At 41.6% G+C, this 25,743-nt stretch overlaps 1 protein-coding gene across 1 annotated transcript in view; it reads left to right on the forward strand.

Annotated features, from left to right (window-relative positions):
- Mekk1 (mitogen-activated protein kinase kinase kinase 4) overlaps window positions 1-25,743 on the forward strand; it is a 1,037,736-nt gene that overhangs the window by 647,935 nt on the left and 364,058 nt on the right. Inside the window, exon 21 of the mRNA XM_071674802.1 lies at window positions 6,161-6,328. Within this exon, the coding sequence (XP_071530903.1) occupies window positions 6,161-6,328 (168 nt within the window). The remainder of the gene's footprint in view (window positions 1-6,160; window positions 6,329-25,743) is intronic.

The raw sequence follows: 25,743 nt of genomic DNA on the forward strand, positions 1-25,743 counted from the left end.
AAGGCATGTGTACGTGTAGGAAGAGAGGAAAGTGATTGGTTCTCAGTGAATGTAGGTTTGCGGCAGGGGTGTGTGATGTCTCCATGTTTGTTTAATTTGTTTATGGATGGGGTTGTTAGGGAGGTGAATGCCAGAGTTTTGGAAAGAGGGGCAAGTATGAAGTCTGTTGTGGATGAGTGAGCTTGGGAAGTGAGTCAGTTGTTGTTCGCTGATGATACAGCGCTGGTGGCTGATTCATGTGAGAAACTGCAGAAGCTGGTGGCTGATTCATGTGAGAAACTGCAGAAGCTGGTGACTGAGTTTGGTAAAGTGTGTGAAAGAAGAAAGTTAAGAGTAAATGTGAATAAGAGCAAGGTTATTAGGTACAGTAGGGTTGAGGGTCAAGTGAATTTGGAGTTAAGTTTGAATGGAGAAAAACTGGAGGAAGTAAAGTGTTTTAGATATCTGGGAGTGGATCTGGCAGCGGATGGAACCATGGAAGCGGAAGTGGATCATAGGGTGGGGGAGGGGGCAAAAATTCTGGGAGCCTTGAAGAATGTGTGGAAGTCGAGAACATTATCTCGGAAAGCAAAAATGGGTATGTTTGAAGGAATAGTGGTTCCAACAATGTTGTATGGTTGCGAGGCGTGGGCTATGGATAGAGTTGTGCGCAGGAGGATGGATGTGCTGGAAATTAGATGTTTAAGGACAATGTGTGGTGTGAGGTGGTTTGATCGAGTAAGTAACGTAAGGGTAAGAGAGATGTGTGGAAATAAAAAGAGCGTGGTTGAGAGAGCAGAAGAGGGTGTTTTGAAATGGTTTGGGCACATGGAGAGAATGAGTGAGGAAAGATTGACCAAGAGGATATATGTGTCGGAGGTGGAGGGAACGAGGAGAAGTGGGAGACCAAATTGGAGGTGGAAAGATGGAGTGAAAAAGATTTTGTGTGATCGGGGCCTGAACATGCAGGAGGGTGAAAGGAGGGCAAGGAATAGAGTGAATTGGATCGATGTGGTATACCGGGGTTGACGTGCTGTCAGTGGATTGAATCAGGGCATGTGAAGCGTGTGGGGTAAACCATGGAAAGCTGTGTAGGTATGTATATTTGCGTGTGTGGACGTATGTATATACATGTGTATGGGGGTGGGTTGGGCCATTTCTTTCGTCTGTTTCCTTGCGCTACCTCGCAAACGCGGGAGACAGCGACAAAGAAAATATATATATATATATATATATATATATATATATATATATATATATATATATATATATATATATATATATATATATATATATATATATATATATATCGGGGCCTGAACATGCAGGAGGGTGAAAGGAGGGCAAGGAATAGAGTGAATTGGAGCGATGTGGTATACCGGGGTTGATGTGCTGTCAGTGGATTGAATCAGGGCATGTGAAGCATCTGGGGTAAACCATGGAAAGCTGTGTAGGTATGTATATTTGCGTGTGTGGACATATGTATATACATGTGTATGGGGGTGGGTTGGGCCATTTCTTTCGTCTGTTTCCTTGCGCTACCTTGCAAACGCGGGAGACAGCGGCAAAAAAAAAATATATATATATATATATATATATATATATATATATATATATATATATATATATATATATATATTTATATATATATATATATTTTTTTTTTTTTTTATTTTGCTTTGTCGCTGTCTCCCGCGTTTGCGAGGTAGCACAAGGAAACAGACGAAATAAATGGCCCAACCCACCCCCATACACATGTATATACATACACGTCCACACACGCAAATATACATACCTATACATCTCAATTTTTTTTTTTTTTTTTTTTTTTTTTTTATACTTTGTCGCTGTCTCCCGCGTTTGCGAGGTAGCGCAAGGAAACAGACGAAAGAAATGGCCCAACCCCCCCCCCCCCATACACATGTACATACACACGTCCACACACGCAAATATACATACCTACACAGCTTTCCATGGTTTACCCCAGACGCTTCACATGCCTTGCTTCAATCCACTGACAGCACGTCAACCCCTGTATACCACATGACTCCAATTCACTCTATTTCTTGCCCTCCTTTCACCCTCCTGCATGTTCAGGCCCCGATCACACAAAATCTTTTTCACTCCATCTTTCCACCTCCAATTTGGTCTCCCTCTTCTCCTCGTTCCCTCCACCTCCGACACATATATCCTCTTGGTCAATCTCTCCTCACTCATTCTCTCCATGTGCCCAAACCATTTCAAAACACCCTCTTCTGCTCTCTCAACCACGCTCTTTTTATTTCCACACATCTCTCTTACCCTTACGTTACTTACTCGATCAAACCACCTCACACCACACATTGTCCTCAAACATCTCATTTCCAGCACATCCATCCTCCTGCGCACATCTCTATCCATAGCCCACGCCTCGCAACCATACAACATTGTTGGAACCACTATTCCCTCAAACATACCCATATATATATATATATATATATATATATATATATATATATATATATATATATGTATATATATGGGAGCGGGGGGGCTGGAAATCCTCCCCTCTCGTTTTTTTTTTTTTTTTTTTCCAAAAGAAGGAACAGAGGGGGCCAGGTGAGGATATTCTAAAAAAAGGCCCAGTCCTCTGTTCTTAACGCTACCTCGCTAACGCGGGAAATGGAGAATAGTTTAAAAGAAAGAATATATATATATATATATATATATATATATATATATATATTTCTTTCTTTCTTTCTTTCAAACTATTCGCCATTTCCCGCGTTAGCAAGGTAGCATTAAGAGCAGAGGACTGGGCCTTTGTGGATTATCCTCACCTGGCCCCCCTCTGTTCCTTCTTTTGGAAAATTTTAATTAAAAAAAACCGAGAGGGGAGGATTTCCAGCCCCCCGCTCCCTCCCCTTTTAGTCGCCTTCTACAACACGCAGGGAATACGTGGGAAGTATTCTTAATCCCCTATCCCCAGGGATATATATATATATATACCTAAATGCTCACATATGCATATATACATACATATACATATCAACATATACACATACACAGACATATACATATATACACATGTACATATTCATACTTGCTTGTCTTCATCCATTTCTGATGCTTCCCTGCTCCAAAGGAAACAGCATCGTTACCCCCCTTGTTTCAGCAAGGTAGTGCCAGGAAACAGACAAAAAAAGGCTGCTTTTGTTCACACTTAGTGTAGTTTTAGTCAGGTACCCATATCATTGACCATCCCCTAGGGGTGGATGAACAGCTATGTTGCCTGTGGACTGATTGATGCAAGCAGGATTCAAAACTATGAGCTTCACCCTTGGCGGCATATGAAACCTTCACAGCCAGGAATGCTAACCACAACAACATGAAAGTGTAGTGGATGTATATGACCATTCTTCTCAGTTGCCACTTACATTACATAATTATCAGTTCTTGTTTCAGCTGGAAGTGATTTCAACTGTGTGAAGATTTCTTTTAAAGGTTTCTTTAGTTCCAAGTATGTTTCATATTTTTCCAGGAATTTAATTGTACCTTCCTGGAAGAGCAGTCATTTATTTTTTATTTGATTTCCTTTTGGTATGTTTCATGGTATTCCTGAAGACAACCTCCCTGTTTAGAGGCTTTCAGGTGGAATATAATTTCTTCTATATCTTCATTTTGTTGCCATACATAGATTCATCTTCTTTCTAGCCTAAATATATTTACATTTCTTTCAACCTTTTTTGGTATTCCGTATGCTCCATCCCCCTAATTTTGCTCATGAGGTGATTCTGAATACTCTCTAACATGTTTTTTGTATTTGTTTTGCTGGTGACCATACAACACAGCAGTATGCAGTGTTTTGCTTCTTATATATAAATGACACATTTTCATCAGTAAGTTTCTGTCTCTTGTATAGAAAGTTTTCAGAATCGTACCACTCATCAGTTAGTATTATTATCATCTCAGTATGCTCTCTGAAATCTATTTTCTTATGATGACACCCAAATCTTTTATATTTGGTCCAGTTTCTGTTTCCTTATTTGTCCTTTATATGACACTACTAGAAAAATTTTCCTTGACCAATAATTTGTTTGCTTGAATATATCTAGATTAGATTTCACTTTGTAAATTGTGCCTTAATCTTTTTGCATCTCCATTTGATTAATTTCTGATTGAATCATTTTGCATACTCTGGTGTCATCAGCAAAGCTCCTTACTGTGCTTTCCTTTACTTTATTGTGGATGTCTTATAGCACTGATACAAAGAGTATTGAGGCTAACACTGTTCCTTATGTTACCCCAGATAGGACATCTGCCTAAAGCATGATTCTGTTTGCTACCACTTTGAACTTTCTGTCTGGTAGAAACTTTAAAAATCCATCTTCTTATCTTATCCTTAATGTTTGTTCACCTACTTTCTTCACTTAAATCCTGTGTTTTACTGTGTCAGATAATTTTGCTAAGTCAAGAAAAACGTACCATTCTTTTTCTTTGGATTGAACTTTCATATATTCTATTGTTATGATATTATTATTGGGTTTGCATACTTTTTCTTGGTACAGATCTATGTTGGCTGTCATTTATGTGACTGTTCTTGAGTAGGTGGTTTTATATGTCCTCCTGTCACTCTTTCAAAATTGTTACATGTGAAGTCAAACTAGATAGTCTATATTGTTTAGGTATTAGCTTAGATCCTACTTTTGTGTATAGGTGTTACATATGCCAGTTTGTGAATGTCTAAAACATTGTCTTCATCCAGACTTTGTATGAGAGAGAGAGAGAGAGAGAGAGAGAGAGAGAGAGAGAGAGAGAGAGAGAGAGGAATTTGTTGCAAAGACACATGATGAGAGGCTCTTATGACTGGAGATGATAGGTTAATGAACATGGTATAAGTCGCAAAGCAGTAGGTTTAGTAAGGAGAGGTATCCTGCATAAGAGATAGGTAAATGCAGAGTGAATTGTTTAAGGATGAAAGAGGTCTTAGTACAGCTTAGTACACAAAGGAAAAAAAATGAAGTGCATATGTAGGTGTAACAGCCCATGTTCTTTTTAGCATTCTAGACGTTTAAGAAAGCTTCAGTATGAAATGAAAGGCTGCAAGCACTCTGTACACCCTGTGTAAATTGGAATTAAGTTACATATTAAGAGTTAGATGCACAGATATTACAACTTTCTGAAAAATTAGGAAATTGGATACTGATATCTCTTAAAGAGATTTGAAAGGCAAATAGTCTAGAATAGCTTTAAAAAGAATAATGAAAGGTGAAGATGCAAGTCAGGTGTGATGAAGTTTGAGTTATACAAATCAGTGAAGTTTGGACATTGTAAGATTAGTTTGTAGAGCTGTGCGTTTGAGCAGGATTTTTGTGCATTGAATGTTGTTTCGGAGGATGATTGGAAAGGAATAACTTAGAAGGGCACTGCATTTTATATAATGATGATTGTAAAGATATTGATTAGGAAATGTGTCTAATGGGAAGGCTGAGGAAGGCAGAACACAGAAGTAGAGGGCACATGCGAATTATGTATTTGTGAATACCTATTTTTTGCAGGTCGGGAGGGGGTATGATACTCATGGGGCCCTCTTTTCTTTAAACAGTTTCTCTATTTTTGATGTTCCTTGCATTCATCATTTCGTTATTCACTACTGATACTGTTACTTAAAGTATATGTATTTCTTCTTGTATTTTCTAACTCTGTTTTCATACTTTTTATGTCCTTTAGTTGGATGATTCCTTCATAATTCAGAGAATTGCTCCTGTCATCCCTGTCAGATCAATTAAGAAACTTCAAAGTTGTCATCTTTTCACCATGTGTTCTTGTATCTTTGTTGTGGATTAGCTCCCTTATGTTTGTTTCCCAATTTTGGACTTTTTCTAGCATACCTTTATGTTTCATCAAGTGGGATAACAAAATTGATGATACATATGAAAATTTAGGTCAGATGTGTACTGTAAATGTTCTGAAATTTTATTCATTGTTCTTAAAGGTCATCTGACTTTTTCCAGTATATAATCTCCCACCTTTACTCCTCTCCCAGTGTAGTTTTTGTAGATAAAAGTCTTTATAGGTGAATGTGTATTGAATGTGTCTAGATCATCATGCATGTTGCAGATTCTCTATGATATACCTTAGAGTAGCAGGGGGCATATTGGATATTGATTGATGATCGATTAATTAGATTCTTCCTCAACAGAAAAGCCATTGGAGAGGGTGCAGCGGAAAATTGCTGCCATGGATGCTTCAATTGAAGAGACTCTTCATGAAAATAAAGTGATTGGAAAAGTATCCAGTACTCATAGAGACAAGATCCATATTAAGCCTCGAAGTGTTAGTTTTTCATGGCAGAGGGGATTCAAAATTGGTAAGTACACGTCATTCCCTCACTATTTTATTCGTTTATTGATTTTCAAGATTGTTTTGTAGATGTTTAGATGTTGAAATTTCTTATGAACAGTTCCATTTATACAAAAGACTGATTTGTCCTTGTGTGGAGTACTGCTCTCACATTTACGGTTGATCTTGCACTGCATCCTTACTTGACGGAGTTGAGTCGAAAGCAGTGCTCTTTACCTCTTCTGTAACTGTTACTTTGGTTTTAGCTCCTGAGAGCTGGTTGGTAAGTAGCAGTTAGTAGGCAGCCAATGATCATGGAGGTATGTTACCAGTATTATACGCTTGGGTATCAGGAGGGTTAGTGACAGCTACTTAGTGAACCAGCACTTCATTAGTTGTCAAGTTGCACTCCTCTGACCCGGGTAGCTGTCTTTTCTTTCTGCCTCACCAACACGTGGACTGCTGGCATTCTGTCCACAAGTGTACAATCTCACATTGTCACACATAACACTTAGCACTTAACTCATACAACTCACACAGCTTATTCTTCGTAACTAAATTTTCCTGTGTAAGTACATTGTGTTAACCTGCCTTTTGGCAAAATGTTAGGAGCAATAGAAATTGGTACAAACATTATGCAAGAACATTAGGTAGAAGGGGTTAGTAGGAACATTAGGGAGGAGCCTCTGCAAACACCATGCTGGATTTGCCCTCTGCCAGTGGCCTTTTAAGGTTGAGGCACTAAAGGCTAAGAATTGTTACTGAAGTTCACTAGTAATGGAAACTTTATTGCCTTGGCTATCCTCTTGAGGGAATTCCAGAAGGGAACAGGCATCAGATATATAGATAGAAGGATAGAAAGATAGGTAGGTAGCTCCTGAGAGCTGGCTGCTTGTGTGCCATACCACTAGCTAGACAACATGATACTCAGTAAGCTGCAGTGTCACATGATTACTGTGTAACCATTGGCAACTCAAGGATGGGCATTTTTGATAACTTTCTTTTACTAATCCTCGAAGCTTTTGAAGTTTCTACCTTACCATGTCTTTCCCAACAACTAGGACCTAGCTTATTTTAAAAGACAGGTTTTTCACTTCTTCCAAAGTTTGTAAATAGTTTCCCTTGCCTCTTCTTTTTCCCTTTCGTAATCTTCTCTGTATTTCAATTAAGGCCCAGCCTTGATGTGGACTGGAGCCTCCAACATAAAAATGAAATTCATAGGTATTTTGATAATTTTACACCACTTTTGATATGTGTGGATCAGATGTTTTGTGCAAGCCATCACTACTTCCCTAAATACATCCCATTCCTGTCCCACTCCTCTTATGTCCTTTGCTCTCACCTTTTTCCATTCTGCACTCAGTCTTTCATGGTAATTCCTCACACAAGTCTCCTTCCTAAGCTCACTTACTCTCACAACTCTCTTCACCCCAGCATTCTCTCTTCTTCTCTGAAAACCTCTACAAATCTTCACCTTCGCATCCACAAGATAATGATCTGACATCCCTCCAGTTGCACCTCTCGGCACATTAACATCCAAAAGTCCCTCTTTCACGCACCTATCAATAAACTTGTAATCCAGTAACGCTCACTGGCCATCTCTCCTACTTACATACGTATACTTATACTCTTTTTAAAGCAGGTATTCCCAATCACCAGTCCTTTTTCAGCACACAAATCTACAAGCTCTTCACCATTTCCATTTACAACACTCAACTCCCCATGTACACCAATTATTCCCTCAACTGCCACATTACTCACCTTTGCATTCAAATCACTCATCACAATAACCCAGTCTTGTGCATCAAAACTACTATAACACTCACTCAGCTGCTCCCAAATCACTTGCCTTTTATGATCTTTCTGCTCATGCCCAGGCGCATAGGCCCCAATAATAAGCCATCTCTCTCCATCCACTTTCAGTTTACCCATATCAATCTAGAGTTTACTTTATTACACTCTATCACATACTCCCACAACTCCTGATTCAAGAGTAGCGCTACTCCTGCCTTTGCTCTTGTTCTCTAACCCCTGACTTTACTCCCAAAGCATTCCCAAACCATTTATTTATTTGTTTTATATATTTTGCTTTGTTGCTGTCTCCCGCGTTAGCGAGATAGCGCAAGGAAACAGACGAAAGAATGGGCTAACCCATCCACATACACATGTGTATACATACACATCCACACATGCAAATATATATACCTATACATCTCAATGTATACATATGTATACACACACAGACATATACATATATACACATGTACATAATTCATGCTGTTTGCCTTTATTCATTCCCATCGCCACCTTCGCCACACATGGAATAACAACCCCCTCCCCGCTCATGTGTGCGAGGTAGCGCTAGGAAAAGAAAACAAAGGCCCCATTCGTTCACACTAAGTCTCTAGCTGTCATGTAATAATGCACCGAAACCACAGCTCCCTTCCACATCCAGGCCCCACAGAACTTTCCATGGTTTACCCCAGACACTTCACATGCCCTGGTTCAATCCATTGACAGCACGTTGACCCTGGTATACCACATTGTTCCAATTCACTCTATTCCTTGCACGCTTTTCACCCTCCTGCATGTTCAGGCCCCGATCATTCAAAATCTTTTTCACTCCATCTTTCCACATGCAGGAGGGTGAAAGGAGGGCAAGGAATAGAGTGAATTGGATCGATGTGGTATACCGGGGTTGACGTGCTGTCAGTGGATTGAATCAGGGCATGTGAAGCGTCTGGGGTAAACCATGGAAAGCTGTGTAGGTATGTATATTTGCGTGTGTGGACGTGTATGTATATACATGTGTATGGGGGTGGGTTGGGCCATTTCTTTCGTCTGTTTCCTTGCGCTACCTCGCAAACGCGGGAGACAGCGACAAAGCAAAAAAAAAAATATATATATATATATATATATATATATATATATATATATATATATATATATATATATTTTTTTTTTTCATACTATTCGCCATTTCCCGCGATAGCGAGGTAGCGTTAAGAACAGAGAACTGGGCCTTTGAGGGAATACCCTCACCTGGCCCCCTTCTCTGTTCCTTCTTTTGGAAAATTAAAATAAAAAACGAGAGGGGAGGATTTCCAGCCCCCCGCTCCCTTCCCTTTTAGTCGCCTTCTACAACACGCAGGGAATACCTGGCAAGGATTCTTTCTCCCCTATGTATTTTTTTTTTTTGCCTCTGTCTACCGCGTTTGCGAGGTAGCGCAAGGAAACAGACGAAAGAAATGGCCCAACCCACCCCCATACACATGTATATACATACGTCCACACACGCAAATATACATACCTACACAGCTTTCCATGGTTTACCCCAGACGCTTCACATGCCCTGATTCAATCCACTGACAGCACGTCAACCCCGGTATACCACATCGATCCAGTTCACTCTATTCCTTGCCCTCCTTTCACCCTCCTGCATGTTCAGGCCCCGATCACACAAAATCTTTTTCACTCCATCTTTCCACCTCCAATTTGGTCTCCCACTTCTCCTCGTTCCCTCCACCTCCGACACATATATCCTCTTGGTCAATCTTTCCTCACTCATTCTCTCCATGTGCCCAAACCATTTCAAAACACCCTCTTCTGCTCTCTCAACCACGCTCTTTTTATTTCCACACATCTCTCTTACCCTTACGTTACTTACTCGATCAAACCAACTCACACCACACATTGTCTTTAAACATCTCATTTCCAGCACATCCATCCTCCTGCGCACAACTCTATCCATAGCCCACGCCTCGCAACCATACAACATTGTTGGAACCACTATTCCTTCAAGCATACCCATTTTTGCTTTCCGAGATAATGTTCTCGACTTCCACACATTCTTCAAGGCTCCCAGAATTTTCGCCCCCTCCCCCACCCTATGATCCACTTCCGCTTCTATGGTTCCATCCGCTGCCAGATCCACTCCCAGATATCTAAAACACTTTACTTCCTCCAGTTTTTCTCCATTCAAACTTACCTCCCAATTGACTTGACCCTCAACCCTACTGTACCTAATAACCTTGCTCTTATTCACATTTACTCTTAACTTTCTTCTTTCACACACTTTACCAAACTCAGTCACCAGCTTCTACAGTTTCTCACATGAATCAGCCACCAGCGCTGTATCATCAGCGAACAACAACTGACTCACTTCCCAAGCTCACTCATCCCCAACAGACTTCATACTTGCCCCTCTTTCCAAAACTCTTGGATTCACCTCCCTAACAACCCCATCCATAAACAAATTAAACAACCATGGAGACATCACACACCCCTGCCGCAAACCTACATTCACTGAGAACCAATCACTTTCCTCTCTTCCTACACGTACACATGCCTTACATCCTCGATAAAAACTTTTCACTGCTTCTAACAACTTGACTCCCACACCATATATTCTTAATACCTTCCACAGAGCATCTCTATCAACTCTATCATATGCCTTCTCCAGATCCATAAATGCTACTTACAAATCCATTTGCTTTTCTAAGTATTTCTCACATACATTCTTCAAAGCAAACACCTGATCCACACATCCTCTACTACTTCTGAAACCACACTGCTCTTCCCCAATCTGATGCTCTGTACATGCCTTCACCCTGTCAATCAATACTCTCCCATATAATTTACGAGGAATACTCAACAAACTTATACCTCTGTAATTTGAGCACTCACTCTTATCCCCTTTCCCTTTGTACAATATATATATATATATATATATATATATATATATATATATATATATATATATATATATATATATGTATATATATATATATATATATATATATATATATATTTATTTATATTTATTATACTTTGTCGCTGTCTCCCGCGTTTGCGAGGTAGTGCAAGGAAACAGACGAAAGAAATGGCCCAACCCCCCCCCCCATACACATGTATATACATACGTCCACACACGCAAATATACATACCTACACAGCTTTCCATGGTTTACCCCAGACGCTTCACATGCCTTGCTTCAATCCACTGACAGCACGTCAACCCCGGTATACCACATCGCTCCAATTCACTCTATTCCTTGCCATCCTTTCACCCTCCTGCATGTTCAGGCCCCGATCACACAAAATCTTTTTCACTCCATCTTTCCACCTCCAATTTGGTCTCCCTCTTCTCCTCGTTCCCTCCACCTCCGACACATATATCCTCTTGGTCAATCTTTCCTCACTCATCTCTCCATGTGCCCAAACCACTTCAAAACACCCTCCTCTGCTCTCTCAACCACGCTCTTTTTATTTCCACACATCTCTCTTACCCTTACGTTACTCACTCGATCAAACCACCTCACACCACACATTGTCCTCAAACATCTCATTTCCAGCACATCCATCCTCCTGCGCACAACTCTATCCATAGCCCACGCCTCGCAACCATACAACATTGTTGGAACCACTATTCCTTCAAACATACCCATTTTTGCTTTCCGAGATAATGTTCTCGACTTCCACACATTCTTCAAGGCTCCCAGATTTTCGCCCCCTCCCCCACCCTATGATCCACTTCCGCTTCCATGGTTCCATCCGCTGCCAGATCCACTCCCAGATATCTAAAACACTTCACTTCCTCCAGTTTTTCTCCATTCAAACTCACCTCCCAATTGACTTGACCCTCAACCCTACTGTACCTAATAACCTTGCTCTTCTTCACATTTACTCTTAACTTTCTTCTTCCACACACTTTACCAAACTCAGTCACCAGCTTCTGCAGTTTCTCACATGAATCAGCCACCAGCGCTGTATCATCAGCGAACAACAACTGACTCACTTCCCAAGCTCTCTCATCCCCAACAGACTTCATACTTGCCCCTCTTTCCAAAACTCTTGCATTTACCTCCCTAACAACCCCATCCATAAACAAATTAAACAACCATGGAGACATCACACACCCCTGCCGCAAACCTACATTCACTGAGAACCAATCACTTTCCTCTCTTCCTACACGTACACATGCCTTACATCCTCGATAAAAACTTTTCACTGCTTCTAACAACTTTCCTCCCACACCATATATTCTTAATACCTTCCACAGAGCATCTCTATCAACAGCAGGTTTGGATGGTATTGCAGTGGAATTTATTAAAAAAGGGGGTGACTGTATTGTTGACTGGTTGGTAAGGTTATTTAATGTATGTATGACTCATGGTGAGGTGCCTGAGGATTGGCGGAATGCGTGCATAGTGCCATTGTACAAAGGCAAAGGGGATAAGAGTGAGTGCTCAAATTACAGAGGTATAAGTTTGTTGAGTATTCCTGGTAAATTATATGGGAGGGTATTGATTGAGAGGGTGAAGGCATGTACAGAGCATCAGATTGGGGAAGAGCAGTGTGGTTTCAGAAGTGGTAGAGGATGTGTGGATCAGGTGTTTGCTTTGAAGAATGTATGTGAGAAATACTTAGAAAAGCAAATGGATTTGTATGTAGCATTTATGGATCTGGAGAAGGCATATGATATATATATATATATTTATTTATATTTATTATACTTTGTCGCTGTCTCCCGCGTTTGCGAGGTAGTGCAAGGAAACAGACGAAAGAAATGGCCCAACCCCCCCCCCATACACATGTATATACATACGTCCACACACGCAAATATACATACCTACACAGCTTTCCATGGTTTACCCCAGACGCTTCACATGCCTTGCTTCAATCCACTGACAGCACGTCAACCCCGGTATACCACATCGCTCCAATTCACTCTATTCCTTGCCATCCTTTCACCCTCCTGCATGTTCAGGCCCCGATCACACAAAATCTTTTTCACTCCATCTTTCCACCTCCAATTTGGTCTCCCTCTTCTCCTTGTTCCCTCTACCTCCGACACATATATCCTCTTGGTCAATCTTTCCTCACTCATCCTCTCCATGTGCCCAAACCACTTCAAAACACCCTCTTCTGCTCTCTCAACCACACTCTTTTTATTTCCACACATCTCTCTTACCCTTACGTTACTCACTCGATCAAACCACCTCACACCACACATTGTCCTCAAACATCTCATTTCCAGCACATCCATCCTCCTGCGCACAACTCTATCCATAGCCCACGCCTCGCAACCATACAACATTGTTGGAACCACTATTCCTTCAAACATACCCATTTTTGCTTTCCGAGATAATGTTCTCGACTTCCAAACATTCTTCAACACTCCCAGGATTTTTGCCCCCTCCTCCCCACCCTATGATCCACTTCCGCTTCCATGGTTCCATCCGCTGCCAGATCCACTCCCAGATATCTAAAACACTTCACTTCCTCCAATTTTTCTCCATTCAAACTCACCTCCCAATTGACTTGACCCTCAACCCTACTGTACCTAATAACCTTGCTCTTATTCACATTTACTCTTAACTTTCTTCTTCCACACACTTTTCCAAACTCAGTCACCAGCTTCTGCAGTTTCTCACATGAATCAGCCACCAGCGCTGTATCATCATCGAACAACAACTGACTCACTTCCCAAGCTCTCTCATCCCCAACAGACTTCATACTTGCCCCTCTTTCCAAAACTCTTGCATTTACCTCCCTAACAACCCCATCCATAAACAAATTAAACAACCATGGAGACATCACACACCCCTGCCGCAAACCTACATTCACTGAGAACCAATCACTTTCCTCTCTTCCTACACGTACACATGCCTTACATCCTCGATAAAAACTTTTCACTGCTTCTAACAACTTTCCTCCCACACCATATATTCTTAATACCTTCCACAGAGCATCTCTATCAACTCTATCATATGCCTTCTCCCGATCCATAAATGCTACATACAAATCCATTTGCTTTTCTAAGTATTTCTCACATACATTCTTCAAAGCAAACACCTGATCCACACATCCTCTACCACTTCTGAAACCACACTGCTCTTCCCCAATCTGATGCTCTGTACATGCCTTCACCCTCTCAATCAATACCCTCCCATATAATTTACCAGGAATACTCAACAAACTTATACCTCTGTAATTTGAGCATATGTATATATATATATATATATATATATATATTTTTTTTTTTTGCTTTGTCGCTGTCTCTTGCGTTTGCGAGGTAGCGCAAGGAAACAGACGAAAGAAATGGCCCAACCCACCCCCATACACATGTATATACATACGTCCACACACGCAAATATACATACCTACACAGCTTTCCATGGTTTACCCCAGACGCTTCACATGCCCTGATTCAATCCACTGACAGCACGTCAACCCCGGTATACCACACCGATCCAATTCACTCTATTCCTTGCCCTCCTTTCACCCTCCTGCATGTTTAGGCCCCGATCACTCAAAATCTTTTTCACTTCATCTTTCCACCTCCAATTTGGTCTCCCACTTCTCCTCGTTCCCTCCACCTCCGACACATATATCCTCTTGGTCAATCTTTCCTCACTCATTCTCTCCATGTGCCCAAACCATTTCAAAAACCCTCTTCTGCTCTCTCAACCACGCTCTTTTTATTTCCACACATCTCTGTTACCCTTACGTTACTTACTTGATCAAACCACCTCACACCACACATTGCCCTCAAACATCTCATTTCTAGCACATCCATCCTCCTGCGCACAACTCTATCCATAGCCCACGCTTCGCAACCATACAACATTGTTGGAACCACTATTCCTTCAAACATAGCCATTTTTGCTTTCCAAGATAATGTTCTCGACTTCCACACATTCTTCAAGGCTCCCAGGATTTTCGCCCCCCCCCCACCCTATGATCCACTTCCGCTTCCATGGTTCCATTCGTTGCCAGATCCACTCCCAGATATCTAAAACATATATATATTTTTTTTTATATTTTTTATTATACTTTGTCGCTGTCTCCCACATTTGCGAGGTAGCGCAAGGAAACAGACGAAAGAAATGGCGCAACCCCCCCCCATACACATGTATATACATACGTCCACACACGCAAATATACATACCTACACAGCTTTCCATGGTTTACCCCAGACGCTTCACATGCCTTGATTCAATCCACTGACAGCACATCAACCCCGGTATACCACATCGCTCCAATTCACTCTATTCCTTGCCCTCCTTTCACCCTCCTGCATGTTCAGGCCCCGATCACACAAAATCTTTTTCACTCCATCTTTCCACCTCCAATTTGGTCTCCCTCTTCTCCTCGTTCCCTCCACCTCCGACACATATATCCTCTTGGTCAATCTTTCCTCACTCATTCTCTCCATGTGCCCAAACCACTTCAAAACACCCTCTTCTGCTCTCTCAACCACGCTCTTTTTGTTTCCACACATCTCTCTTACCCTTACGTTACTCACTCGATCAAACCACCTCACACCACACATTGTCCTCAAACATCTCATTTCCAGCACATCCATCCTCCTGCGCACAACTCTATCCATAGCCCACGCCTCGCAACCATACAACATTGTTGGAACCACTATTCCTTCAAACATACCCATTTTTGCTTTCCGAGATAATGTTCTCGACTTCCACACATTCTTCAAGGCTCCCAGAATTTTCGCCCCCTCCCCCACCCTATGATCCACTTCCGCTTCCATGGTTCCATCCGCTGCCAGATCCACTCCCAGATATCTAAAACACTTCACTTCCTCCAGTTTTTCTCCATTCAAACTCACCTCCCAATTGACTTGACCCTCAACCCTACTGTACCTAATAACCTTGCTCTTATTCACATTTACTCTTAACTTTCTTCTTCCACACACTTTACCAAACTCAGTCACCAGCTTCTGCAGTTTCTCACATGAATCAGCCACCAGCGCTGTATCATCAGCGAACAACAACTGACTCACTTCCCAAGCTCTCTCATCCCCAACAGACTTCATACTTGCCCCTCTTTCCAAAACTCTTGCATTTACCTCCCTAACAACCCCATCCATAAACAAATTAAACAACCATGGAGACATCACACACCCCTGCCGCAAACCTACATTCACTGAGAACCAATCACTTTCCTCTCTTCCTACACGTACACATGCCTTACATCCTCGATAAAAACTTTTCACTGCTTCTAACAACTTTCCTCCCACACCATATATTCTTAATACCTTCCACAGAGCATCTCTATCAACTCTATCATATGCCTTCTCCAGATCCATAAATGCTACATACAAATCCATTTGCTTTTCTAAGTATTTCTCACAGTGAAGGGCGCAAATGGGGAGGTGATAACAAGTAGTGGTGATGTGAGAAGGAGATGGAGTGAGTATTTTGAAGGTTTGTTGAATGTGTTTGATGATAGAGTGGCAGATATAGGGTGTTTTGGTCGAGGTGGTGTGCAAAGTGAGAGGGTTAGGGAAAATGATTTGGTAAACAGAGAAGAGGTAGTGAAAGCTTTGCGGAAGATGAAAGCCGGCAAGGCAGCAGGTTTGGATGGTATTGCAGTGGAATTTATTCAAAAAGGGGGTGACTGTATTCTTGACTGGTTGGTAAGGTTATTTAATGTATGTATGACTCATGGTGAGGTGCCTGAGGATTGGCAGAATGCGTGCATAGTGCCATTGTACAAAGGCAAAGGGGATAAGAGTGAGTGCTCAAATTACAGAGGTATAAGTTTGTTGAGTATTCCTGGTAAATTATATGGGAGGGTATTGATTGAGAGGGTGAAGGCATGTACAGAGCATCAGATTGGGGAAGAGCAGTGTGGTTTCAGAAGTGGTAGAGGATGTATGGATCAGGTGTTTGCTTTGAAGAATGCATGTGAGAAATAATGTATATATATATATATATATATATATATATATATATATATATATTTTTTTTTTTTTTTTTTTTTTTTTTTTTATACTTTGTCGCTGTCTCCCGCGTTTGCGAGGTAGCGCGAGGAAACAGACGAAAGAAATGGCCCAACCCCCATACACACGTACATACACACGTCCACAAACGCAAATATACATACCTACACAGCTTTCCATGGTTTACCCCAGACGCTTCACATGCCTTGATTCAATCCACTGACAGCACGTCAACCCCGGTATACCACATCGCTCCAATTCACTCTATTCCTTGCCCTCCTTTCACCCTCCTGCATGTTCAGGCCCCGATCACACAAAATCTTTTTCACTCCATCTTTCCACCTCCAATTTGGTCTCCCTCTTCTCCTTGTTCCCTCCACCTCTGACACATATATCCTCTTGGTCAATCTTTCCTCACTCATTCTCTCCATGTGACCAAACCATTTCAAAACACCCTCTTCTGCTCTCTCAACCACGCTCTTTTTATTTCCACACATCTCTCTTACCCTTACGTCACTTACTCGATCAAACCACCTCACACCACACATTGTCCTCAAACATCTCATTTCCAGCACATCCATCCTCCTGCGCACAACTCTATCCATAGTCCACGCCTCGCAACCATACAACATTGTTGGAACCACTATTCCTTCAAACATAGCCATTTTTGCTTTCCGAGATAATGTTCTCGACTTCCACACATTCTTCAAGGCTCCCAGAATTTTCGCCCCCTCCCCCACCCTATGATCCACTTCCGTTTCCTTGGTTCCATCCGCTGCCAGATCCACTCCCAGATATCTAAAACACTTCACTTCCTCCAGTTTTTCTCCATTCAAACTCACCTCCCAATTGACTTGACCCTCAACCCTACTGTACCTAATAACCTTGCTCTTATTCACATTTACTCTTAACTTTCTTCTTTCACACACTTTACCAAACTCAGTCACCAGCTTCTGCAGTTTCTCACATGAATCAGCCACCAGCGCTGTATCATCAGCGAACAACAACTGACTCACTTCCCAAGCTCTCTCATCCCCAACAGACTTCATACTTGCCCCTCTTTCCAAAACTCTTGCATTTACCTTGCATTTATGGATCTGGAGAAGGCATATGATAAGAGTTGATAGAGATGCTCTGTGGAAGGTATTAAGAATATATGGTGTGGGAGGAAAGTTGTTAGAAGCAGTGAAAAGTTTTTATCGAGGATGTAAGGCATGTGTACGTGTAGGAAGAGAGGAAAGTGATTGGTTCTCAGTGAATGTAGGTTTGCGGCAGGGGTGTGTGATGTCTCCATGGTTGTTTAATTTGTTTATGGATGGGGTTGTTAGGGAGGTAAATGCAAGAGTTTTGGAAAGAGGGGCAAGTATGAAGTCTGTTGGGGATGAGAGAGCTTGGGAAGTGAGTCAGTTGTTGTTCGCTGATGATACAGCGCTGGTGGCTGATTCATGTGAGAAACTGCAGAAGCTGGTGACTGAGTTTGGTAAAGTGTGTAGAAGAAGAAAGTGAAGAGTAAATGTGAATAAGAGCAAGGTTATTAGGTACAGTAGGGTTGAGGGTCAAGTCAATTGGGAGGTGAGTTTGAATGGAGAAAAACTGGAGGAAGTGAAGTGTTTTAGATATCTGGGAGTGGATCTGGCAGCGGATGGAACCATGGAAGCGGAAGTGGATCATAGGGTGGGGGAGGGGGCGAAAATTCTGGGGGCCTTGAAGAATGTGTGGAAGTCGAGAACATTGTCTCGGAAAGCAAAAATGGGTATGTTTGAAGGAATAGTGGTTCCAACAATGTTGTATGGTTGCGAGGCGTGGGCTATGGATAGAGTTGTGCGCAGGAGGATGGATGTGCTGGAAATGAGATGTTTGAGGACAATGTGTGGTGTGAGGTGGTTTGATCGAGTGAGTAACGTAAGGGTAAGAGAGATGTGTGGAAATAAAAAGAGCGTGGTTGAGAGAGCAGAAGAGGGTGTTTTGAAGTGGTTTGGGCACATGGAGAGAATGAGTGAGGAAAGATTGACCAAGAGGATATATGTGTCGGAGGTGGAGGGAACGAGGAGAAGAGGGAGACCAAATTGGAGGTGGAAAGATGGAGTGAAAAAGATTTTGTGTGATCGGGGCCTGAACATGCAGGAGGGTGAAAGGAGGGCAAGGAATAGAGTGAATTGGAGCGATGTGGTATACCGGGGTTGACGTGCTGTCAGTGGATTGAATCAAGGCATGTGAAGCGTCTGGGGTAAACCATGGAAAGCTGTGTAGGTATGTATATATGTATATATATATATATATATATATATATATATATATATATATATATATATATATATATATTTATATATATGTATATATATATATATATAAATAGGGTGCGTAAGACAAGGGAGCAAATGGGAACTTCAGTGAAGGGCGTAAATGGGGAGGTGATAACAAGTAGCGGTGATGTGAGAAGGAGATGGAATGAGTATTTTGAAGGTTTGTTGAATGTGTCTGATGACAGAGTGGCAGATATAGGGTGTTTTGGTCGAGGTGGTGTGCAAAGTGAGAGGGTTAGGGAAAATGATTTGGTAAACAGAGAAGAGGTAGTAAAAGCTTTGCGGAAGATGAAAGCCGGCAAGGCAGCAGGTTTGGATGGCATTGCAGTGGAATTTATTAAGAAAGGGGGTGACTGTATTGTTGACTGGTTGGTAAGGTTATTTAATGTATGTATGACTCATGGTGAGGTGCCTGAGGATTGGCGGAATGCGTGCATAGTGCCATTGTACAAAGGCAAAGGGGATAAGAGTGAGTGCTCAAATTACAGAGGTATAAGTTTGTTGAGTATTCCTGGTAAATTATATGGGAGGGTATTGATTGAGAGGGTGAAGGCATGTACAGAGCATCAGATTGGGGAAGAGCAGTGCGGTTTCAGAAGTGGTAGAGGATGTGTGGATCAGGTGTTTGCTTTGAAGAATGTTTGTGAGAAATACTTAGAAAAGCAAATGGATTTGTATGTAGCATTTATGGATCTGGAGAAGGCATATGATAGAGTTGATAGAGATGCTCTGTGGAAGGTATTAAGAATATATGGTGTGGGAGGCAAGTTGTTAGAAGCAGTGAAAAGTTTTTATCGAGGATGTAAGGCATGTGTACGTGTAGGAAGAGAGGAAAGTGATTGGTTCTCAGTGAATGTAGGTTTGCGGCAGGGGTGTGTGATGTCTCCATGGTTGTTTAATTTGTTTATGGATGGGGTTGTTAGGGAGGTAAATGCAAGAGTCTTGGAAAGAGGGGCAAGTATGAAGTCTGTTGGGGATGAGAGAGCTTGGGAAGTGAGTCAGTTGTTGTTCGCTGATGATACAGCGCTGGTGGCTGATTCATGTGAGAAACTGCAGAAGCTGGTGACTGAGTTTGGTAAAGTGTGTGGAAGAAGAAAGTTGAGAGTAAATGTGAATAAGAGCAAGGTTATTAGGTACAGTAGGGGTGAGGGTCAAGTCAATTGGGAGGTGAGTTTGAATGGAGAAAAACTGGAGGAAGTGAAGTGTTTTAGATATCTGGGAGTGGATCTGTCAGCGGATGGAACCATGGAAGCGGAAGTGGATCATAGGGTGGGGGAGGGGGCGAAAATTTTGGGTGCCTTGAAAAATGTGTGGAAGTCGAGAACATTATCTCGGAAAGCAAAAATGGGTATGTTTGAAGGAATAGTGGTTCCAACAATGTTGTATGGTTGCGAGGCGTGGGCTATGGATAGAGATGTGCGCAGGAGGATGGATGTGCTGGAAATGAGATGTTTGAGGACAATGTGTGGTGTGAGGTGGTTTGATCGAGTAAGTAACGTAAGGGTAAGAGAGAGGTGTGGAAATAAAAAGAGCGTGGTTGAGAGAGCAGAAGAGGGTGTTTTGAAATGGTTTGGGCACATGGAGAGAATGAGTGAGGAGAGATTGACCAAGAGGATATATGTGTCGGAGGTGGAGGGAACGAGGAGAAGAGGGAGACCAAATTGGAGGTGGAAAGATGGAGTGAAAAAGATTTTGTGTGATCGGGGCCTGAACATGCAGGAGGGTGAAAGGAGGGCAAGAAATAGAGTGAATTGGAGTCATGTGGTATACAGGGGTTGACGTGCTGTCAGTGGATTGAAGCAAGGCATGTGAAGCGTCTGGGGTAAACCATGGAAAGCTGAGTAGGTATGTATATTTGCGTGTGTGGACGTGTGTATGTACATGTGTATGGGGGGGGGGGGGTTGGGCCATTTCTTTCGTCTGTTTCCTTGCGCTACCTCGCAAACGCGGGAGACAGCGACAAAGTATAAAAAAAAAAAAAAAAAAAAAAAAAAAAAAATATATATATATTTTTTTTTTTCTTTTATTTCCTTTCAAACATGTTCAACACTTTGTTAGAGAGGTAATCCCAGGAACAGACAGGGAAAACCCTCATTTACTCACATCCTCAGACATATAATTTCCAGTGCACCCACCTTCATCTGCTTATTCTCAACTCTAGCCCATGCCTCACATCCATACATCACTGGGACTCTTATACCTTCAAACATACTAACATACCCATTTTCACCTTCCCTGTTAACAACTTTTCTATCCACACTTTTGTAAATGCTCCCAGATCCTTTGCCCTATCACTTACCACCCTGAATCTCACATTCACATCTTTGGTTCCACTCCCAGGAATCTAAGATACTCCACTTCCTTTTGGTGGTTTGTCCATTTAGGCTCACACCCCAACAAACTAGTCCCTTTGCATTGCTTAACCTAATACCCTTGTTTTCATTCACATGTACTCTCAACTTTCTCACTCCTTTCACACTCTTCCATACTCAGACTCAAACTTTTGCTATATCTAACAACATGAATCTGCCCCCAGTGCTGTCGTCAGCAAACAGCAGGTGACTCATACACCAACCCCCCCCAAGCAGGCTGCAGTCTCACCCCTTTTTCTAGAATCCTTGCATTTACCTCCCTCACCACCCTGTCCGTAAAGAAATTAAGTGGCCATGGTGACGTCACACATCCCAGGTCCATACCCTCCTTCAGCTGAAGCTACTCACTCTCCCTCCATAACGTCTTTTCCCTGAAGTTTATTGATACTTGCTCACCAGAACTCATTTACTTGCTTTTTCAATCTGTACACCTTACTCTTGACCTCTTGCTGCTATGTCTTGTACATCTCTCAATGATTTGCATTTTTTCCCTGCAAGCATCATCCATACACTTCCTTTCTTTTTTTCTTTCACCTACAACTTTACTTCATTATATCACTCACTACCCTTTCTCTCCTTCTCACCTCCCATCTTCTGCATGCCACACATTTTCCTTGCCAATGGAACACTGCTTCCCTAAGAACCTCTCATTCATCACCCACTTCCCTTGGTTCATTTGCTCTCACCTTTTGCCATTTTTCATTCAATCTCTCATGGTATTTCTTCACACAAGTCCCTTTTCCAAACCTAATCACTTTCATCATCCTATTCTCTTTCATATCATTTACTGTTTTCCAAAAACCCATACAAATCTTCATCCTTGCCTCCATCAGGTAATTATCTTACATCTCACCTGCTTTCCCTCTCAACACATTAACTGAAACACATGAAATGAATGGAAAAGTTTATGATTGGGAGCCAAGGATTTGAATCCAAGACCATTGCATTGTAGGTAAGTGTGTTGTTCATTTGACTATGAGGTGAAAAAAAACTTTCCATGTCAGACCATCCAGTGGTCTGGTTAGATTCCCCATCACATTTTGTGACTTTAAGGGCAAAGGAAAGCCTGTACCAATACAATTCATAGGAAGCTCTTAATCACTTCCCCGTTCACCTTAGTAAAATTCATATCTGTGTGTAATAAAACAGATGAAGTAGATGAAAGAATTTACCACTTGATGCAGAGGATTTGAAATTGGGACCACTGCATGGCAAGTAAGTATGCTATCCGCTTGATTACTTGGTAATGAGCTATCCATGGCAGACTAGCAAATGATCCAATGAGATCTCTTGTAACATCATGTGAACTCTAAGGGTGGAGGAAGACCTGCATCCATATGAGTAGTAGGAAGTTCCATATCCATTCCACAAGGACCACAGTGAAATTTCAGTAACTTAGCATATGCTGAAACACATAAAAGTGATGGGTTCATAGCACCACTAGTGCTTAGGATTTGAACACAGAACCATCAACTGATGAGACAGTGGGAAATTGATTTGGAGTTTCCTATGACTTGTATGGGTGCAGGCCTTCCTTCCCCTTTCAGAGGTGGGAGACTGATTTGGAGCAGGAAGTATGGGGTGAAAGATTTTATGGGTGACTGGGGATTAAACAATCAGGTGGGTGTGAGGTGTGTATGTGGTAGAACAAAATGGAGCAAAGTGGATTAGGGGAGCAACATGCTGTCAGTGGGCTGAACCAGGGCATTTGAAACATTCAGGGGAATCATGGAAAAGTCTGTAGAGCATGGCTGTGTATAGGGGGGCCATGGTTTCACTGCTTTATACATGACAGCCAAAGAGTAGATTTGAGCAAATTTGGCCATTCTTCAACTGTTCATGGCACTGTCTCATTACACAGGAAACAGTGAAGAAAAAAGAATAATTACAAAGATACTGAATTTTGATATGGTTAAAAATATGAAATATGATGTGGTACATTAATTCATAAAATTATGTAACAGTGTAACTCCATCTGCATGAAGTTACACTTTGAGTGAAAAATAACCTTTGGCAAGGCTGTATCTTTATGAGTAAAGTCTTGAAAGAGAACTTTTTACTCTGGAGTTCATCATTTCCCTGCCACTGGATATAGTAGGAACCTGCGGAAAGGAAGTCCTGGGTAGCACCAGAATCCTTTCTTAGAAAGGGTTCCTGAGGCATTTATGAACAAATAATTGAATGAAATTCATAAAAGCACAGAAACTCAGTAGTCTTGTATAGAAATAAAGATAAATAACTCAAAACTCATTTAATTTTTTATTTCATTTTAAATGTAATATCTTATATTCTATAAAAATATGAACGTTGATAAAAATGTGTAAAGAAACTGAATAACACAAAAAGATTATTTCATTGCTCTCAGAAATTTACCTAAGACTTACCATCCTGTTTTGTAAGAGCAATGATATATTGATGAAATCAGTTGAGTCATGTAGTTTTATGAATAACATTACAAAATATTCAGCTTATCACAAAATAATTGAATTGATTTTACTAAAATTTTCAATATCATATTGTATTTCATTATAATTTTTCATTATGTATAGAAAGTATTGGTAGTATATATATAATGATATATCAGCAAAAGTCACTGATACCATTATGTAGGAATATCACTTCAGTAAATCGCACAAAATATATCCTGAGAACAATCAATATCTACCTGGTAAAACTCAGTATACAACATATTGGTCACTTTTTATTTTTTTATTTTGCTTTGTCGCTGTCTCCTGCGTTTGTGAGGTAGCGCAAGGAAACAGACGAAAGAAATGGCCCAACCCACCCCCATACACATGTATATACACACACGTCCACACACGCAAATATACATACCTATACATCTCAATGTACACATATATATATACACACACAGACACATACATATATACCCATGCACACAATTCACACTGTCTGCCTTTATTCATTCCCATCGCCACCTCGCCACACATGGAATACCATCCCCCTCCCCCCTCATGTGTGCGGGGTAGCGCTAGGAAAAGACAACAAAGGCCTCATTCGTTCACACTCAGTCTCTAGCTGTCATGCAATAATGCCCGAAACCACAGCTCCCTTTCCACATCCAGGCCCCAGACAGCTTTCCATGGTTTACCCCAGACGCTTCACATGCCCTGATTCAATCCACTGACAGCGCGTCAACCCCGGTATACCACATCGATCCAATTCACTCTATTCCTTGCCCGCCTTTCACCCTCCTGCATGTTCAGGCCCCGATCACTCAAAATCTTTTTCACTCCATCTTTCCGCCTCCAATTTGGTCTCCCACTTCTCCTCGTTCCCTCCACCTCTGACACATATATCCTCTTGGTCAATCATTCCTCACTCATTCTCTCCATGTGCCCAAACCATTTCAAAACACCCTCTTCTGCTCTCTCAACCACGCTCTTTTTATTTCCACACATCTCTCTTACACTTACATTACTTACTCGATCAAACCACCTCACACCACACATTATCCTCAAACATCTCATTTTCAGCACATCCACCCTCCTGCGCACAACTCTATCCATAGCCCACGCCTCGCAATCATACAACATTGTTGGAACCACTATTCCTTCAAACATAGCCATTTTTGCTTTCCGAGATAATGTTCTCGACTTCCACACATTCTTCAAGGCTCCCAGAATTTTCGCCCCCTCCCCCACCCTATGATTCACTTCCGCTTCCATGGTTCCATCCGCTGCCAGATCCACTCCCAGATATCTAAAACACTTTACTTCCTCCAGTTTTTCTCCATTCAAACTTACCTCCCAATTGACTTGACCCTCAACCCTACTGTACCTAATAACCTTGCTCTTATTCACATTTACTCTTAACTACCTTCTTTCACACACTTTACCAAACTCAGTCACCAGCTTCTGCAGTTTCTCACATGAATCAGCCACCAGCGCTCTATCATCAGCGAACAACAACTGACTCACTTCCCAAGCTCTCTCATCCACAACAGACTTCATACTTGCCCCTCTTTCCAAAACTCTTGCCTTCACCTCCCTAACAACCCC

Source organism: Panulirus ornatus, chromosome 20 (genome assembly GCF_036320965.1).
Source record: "Panulirus ornatus isolate Po-2019 chromosome 20, ASM3632096v1, whole genome shotgun sequence".
Taxonomy (NCBI): Eukaryota; Metazoa; Arthropoda; class Malacostraca; order Decapoda; family Palinuridae; genus Panulirus; species Panulirus ornatus.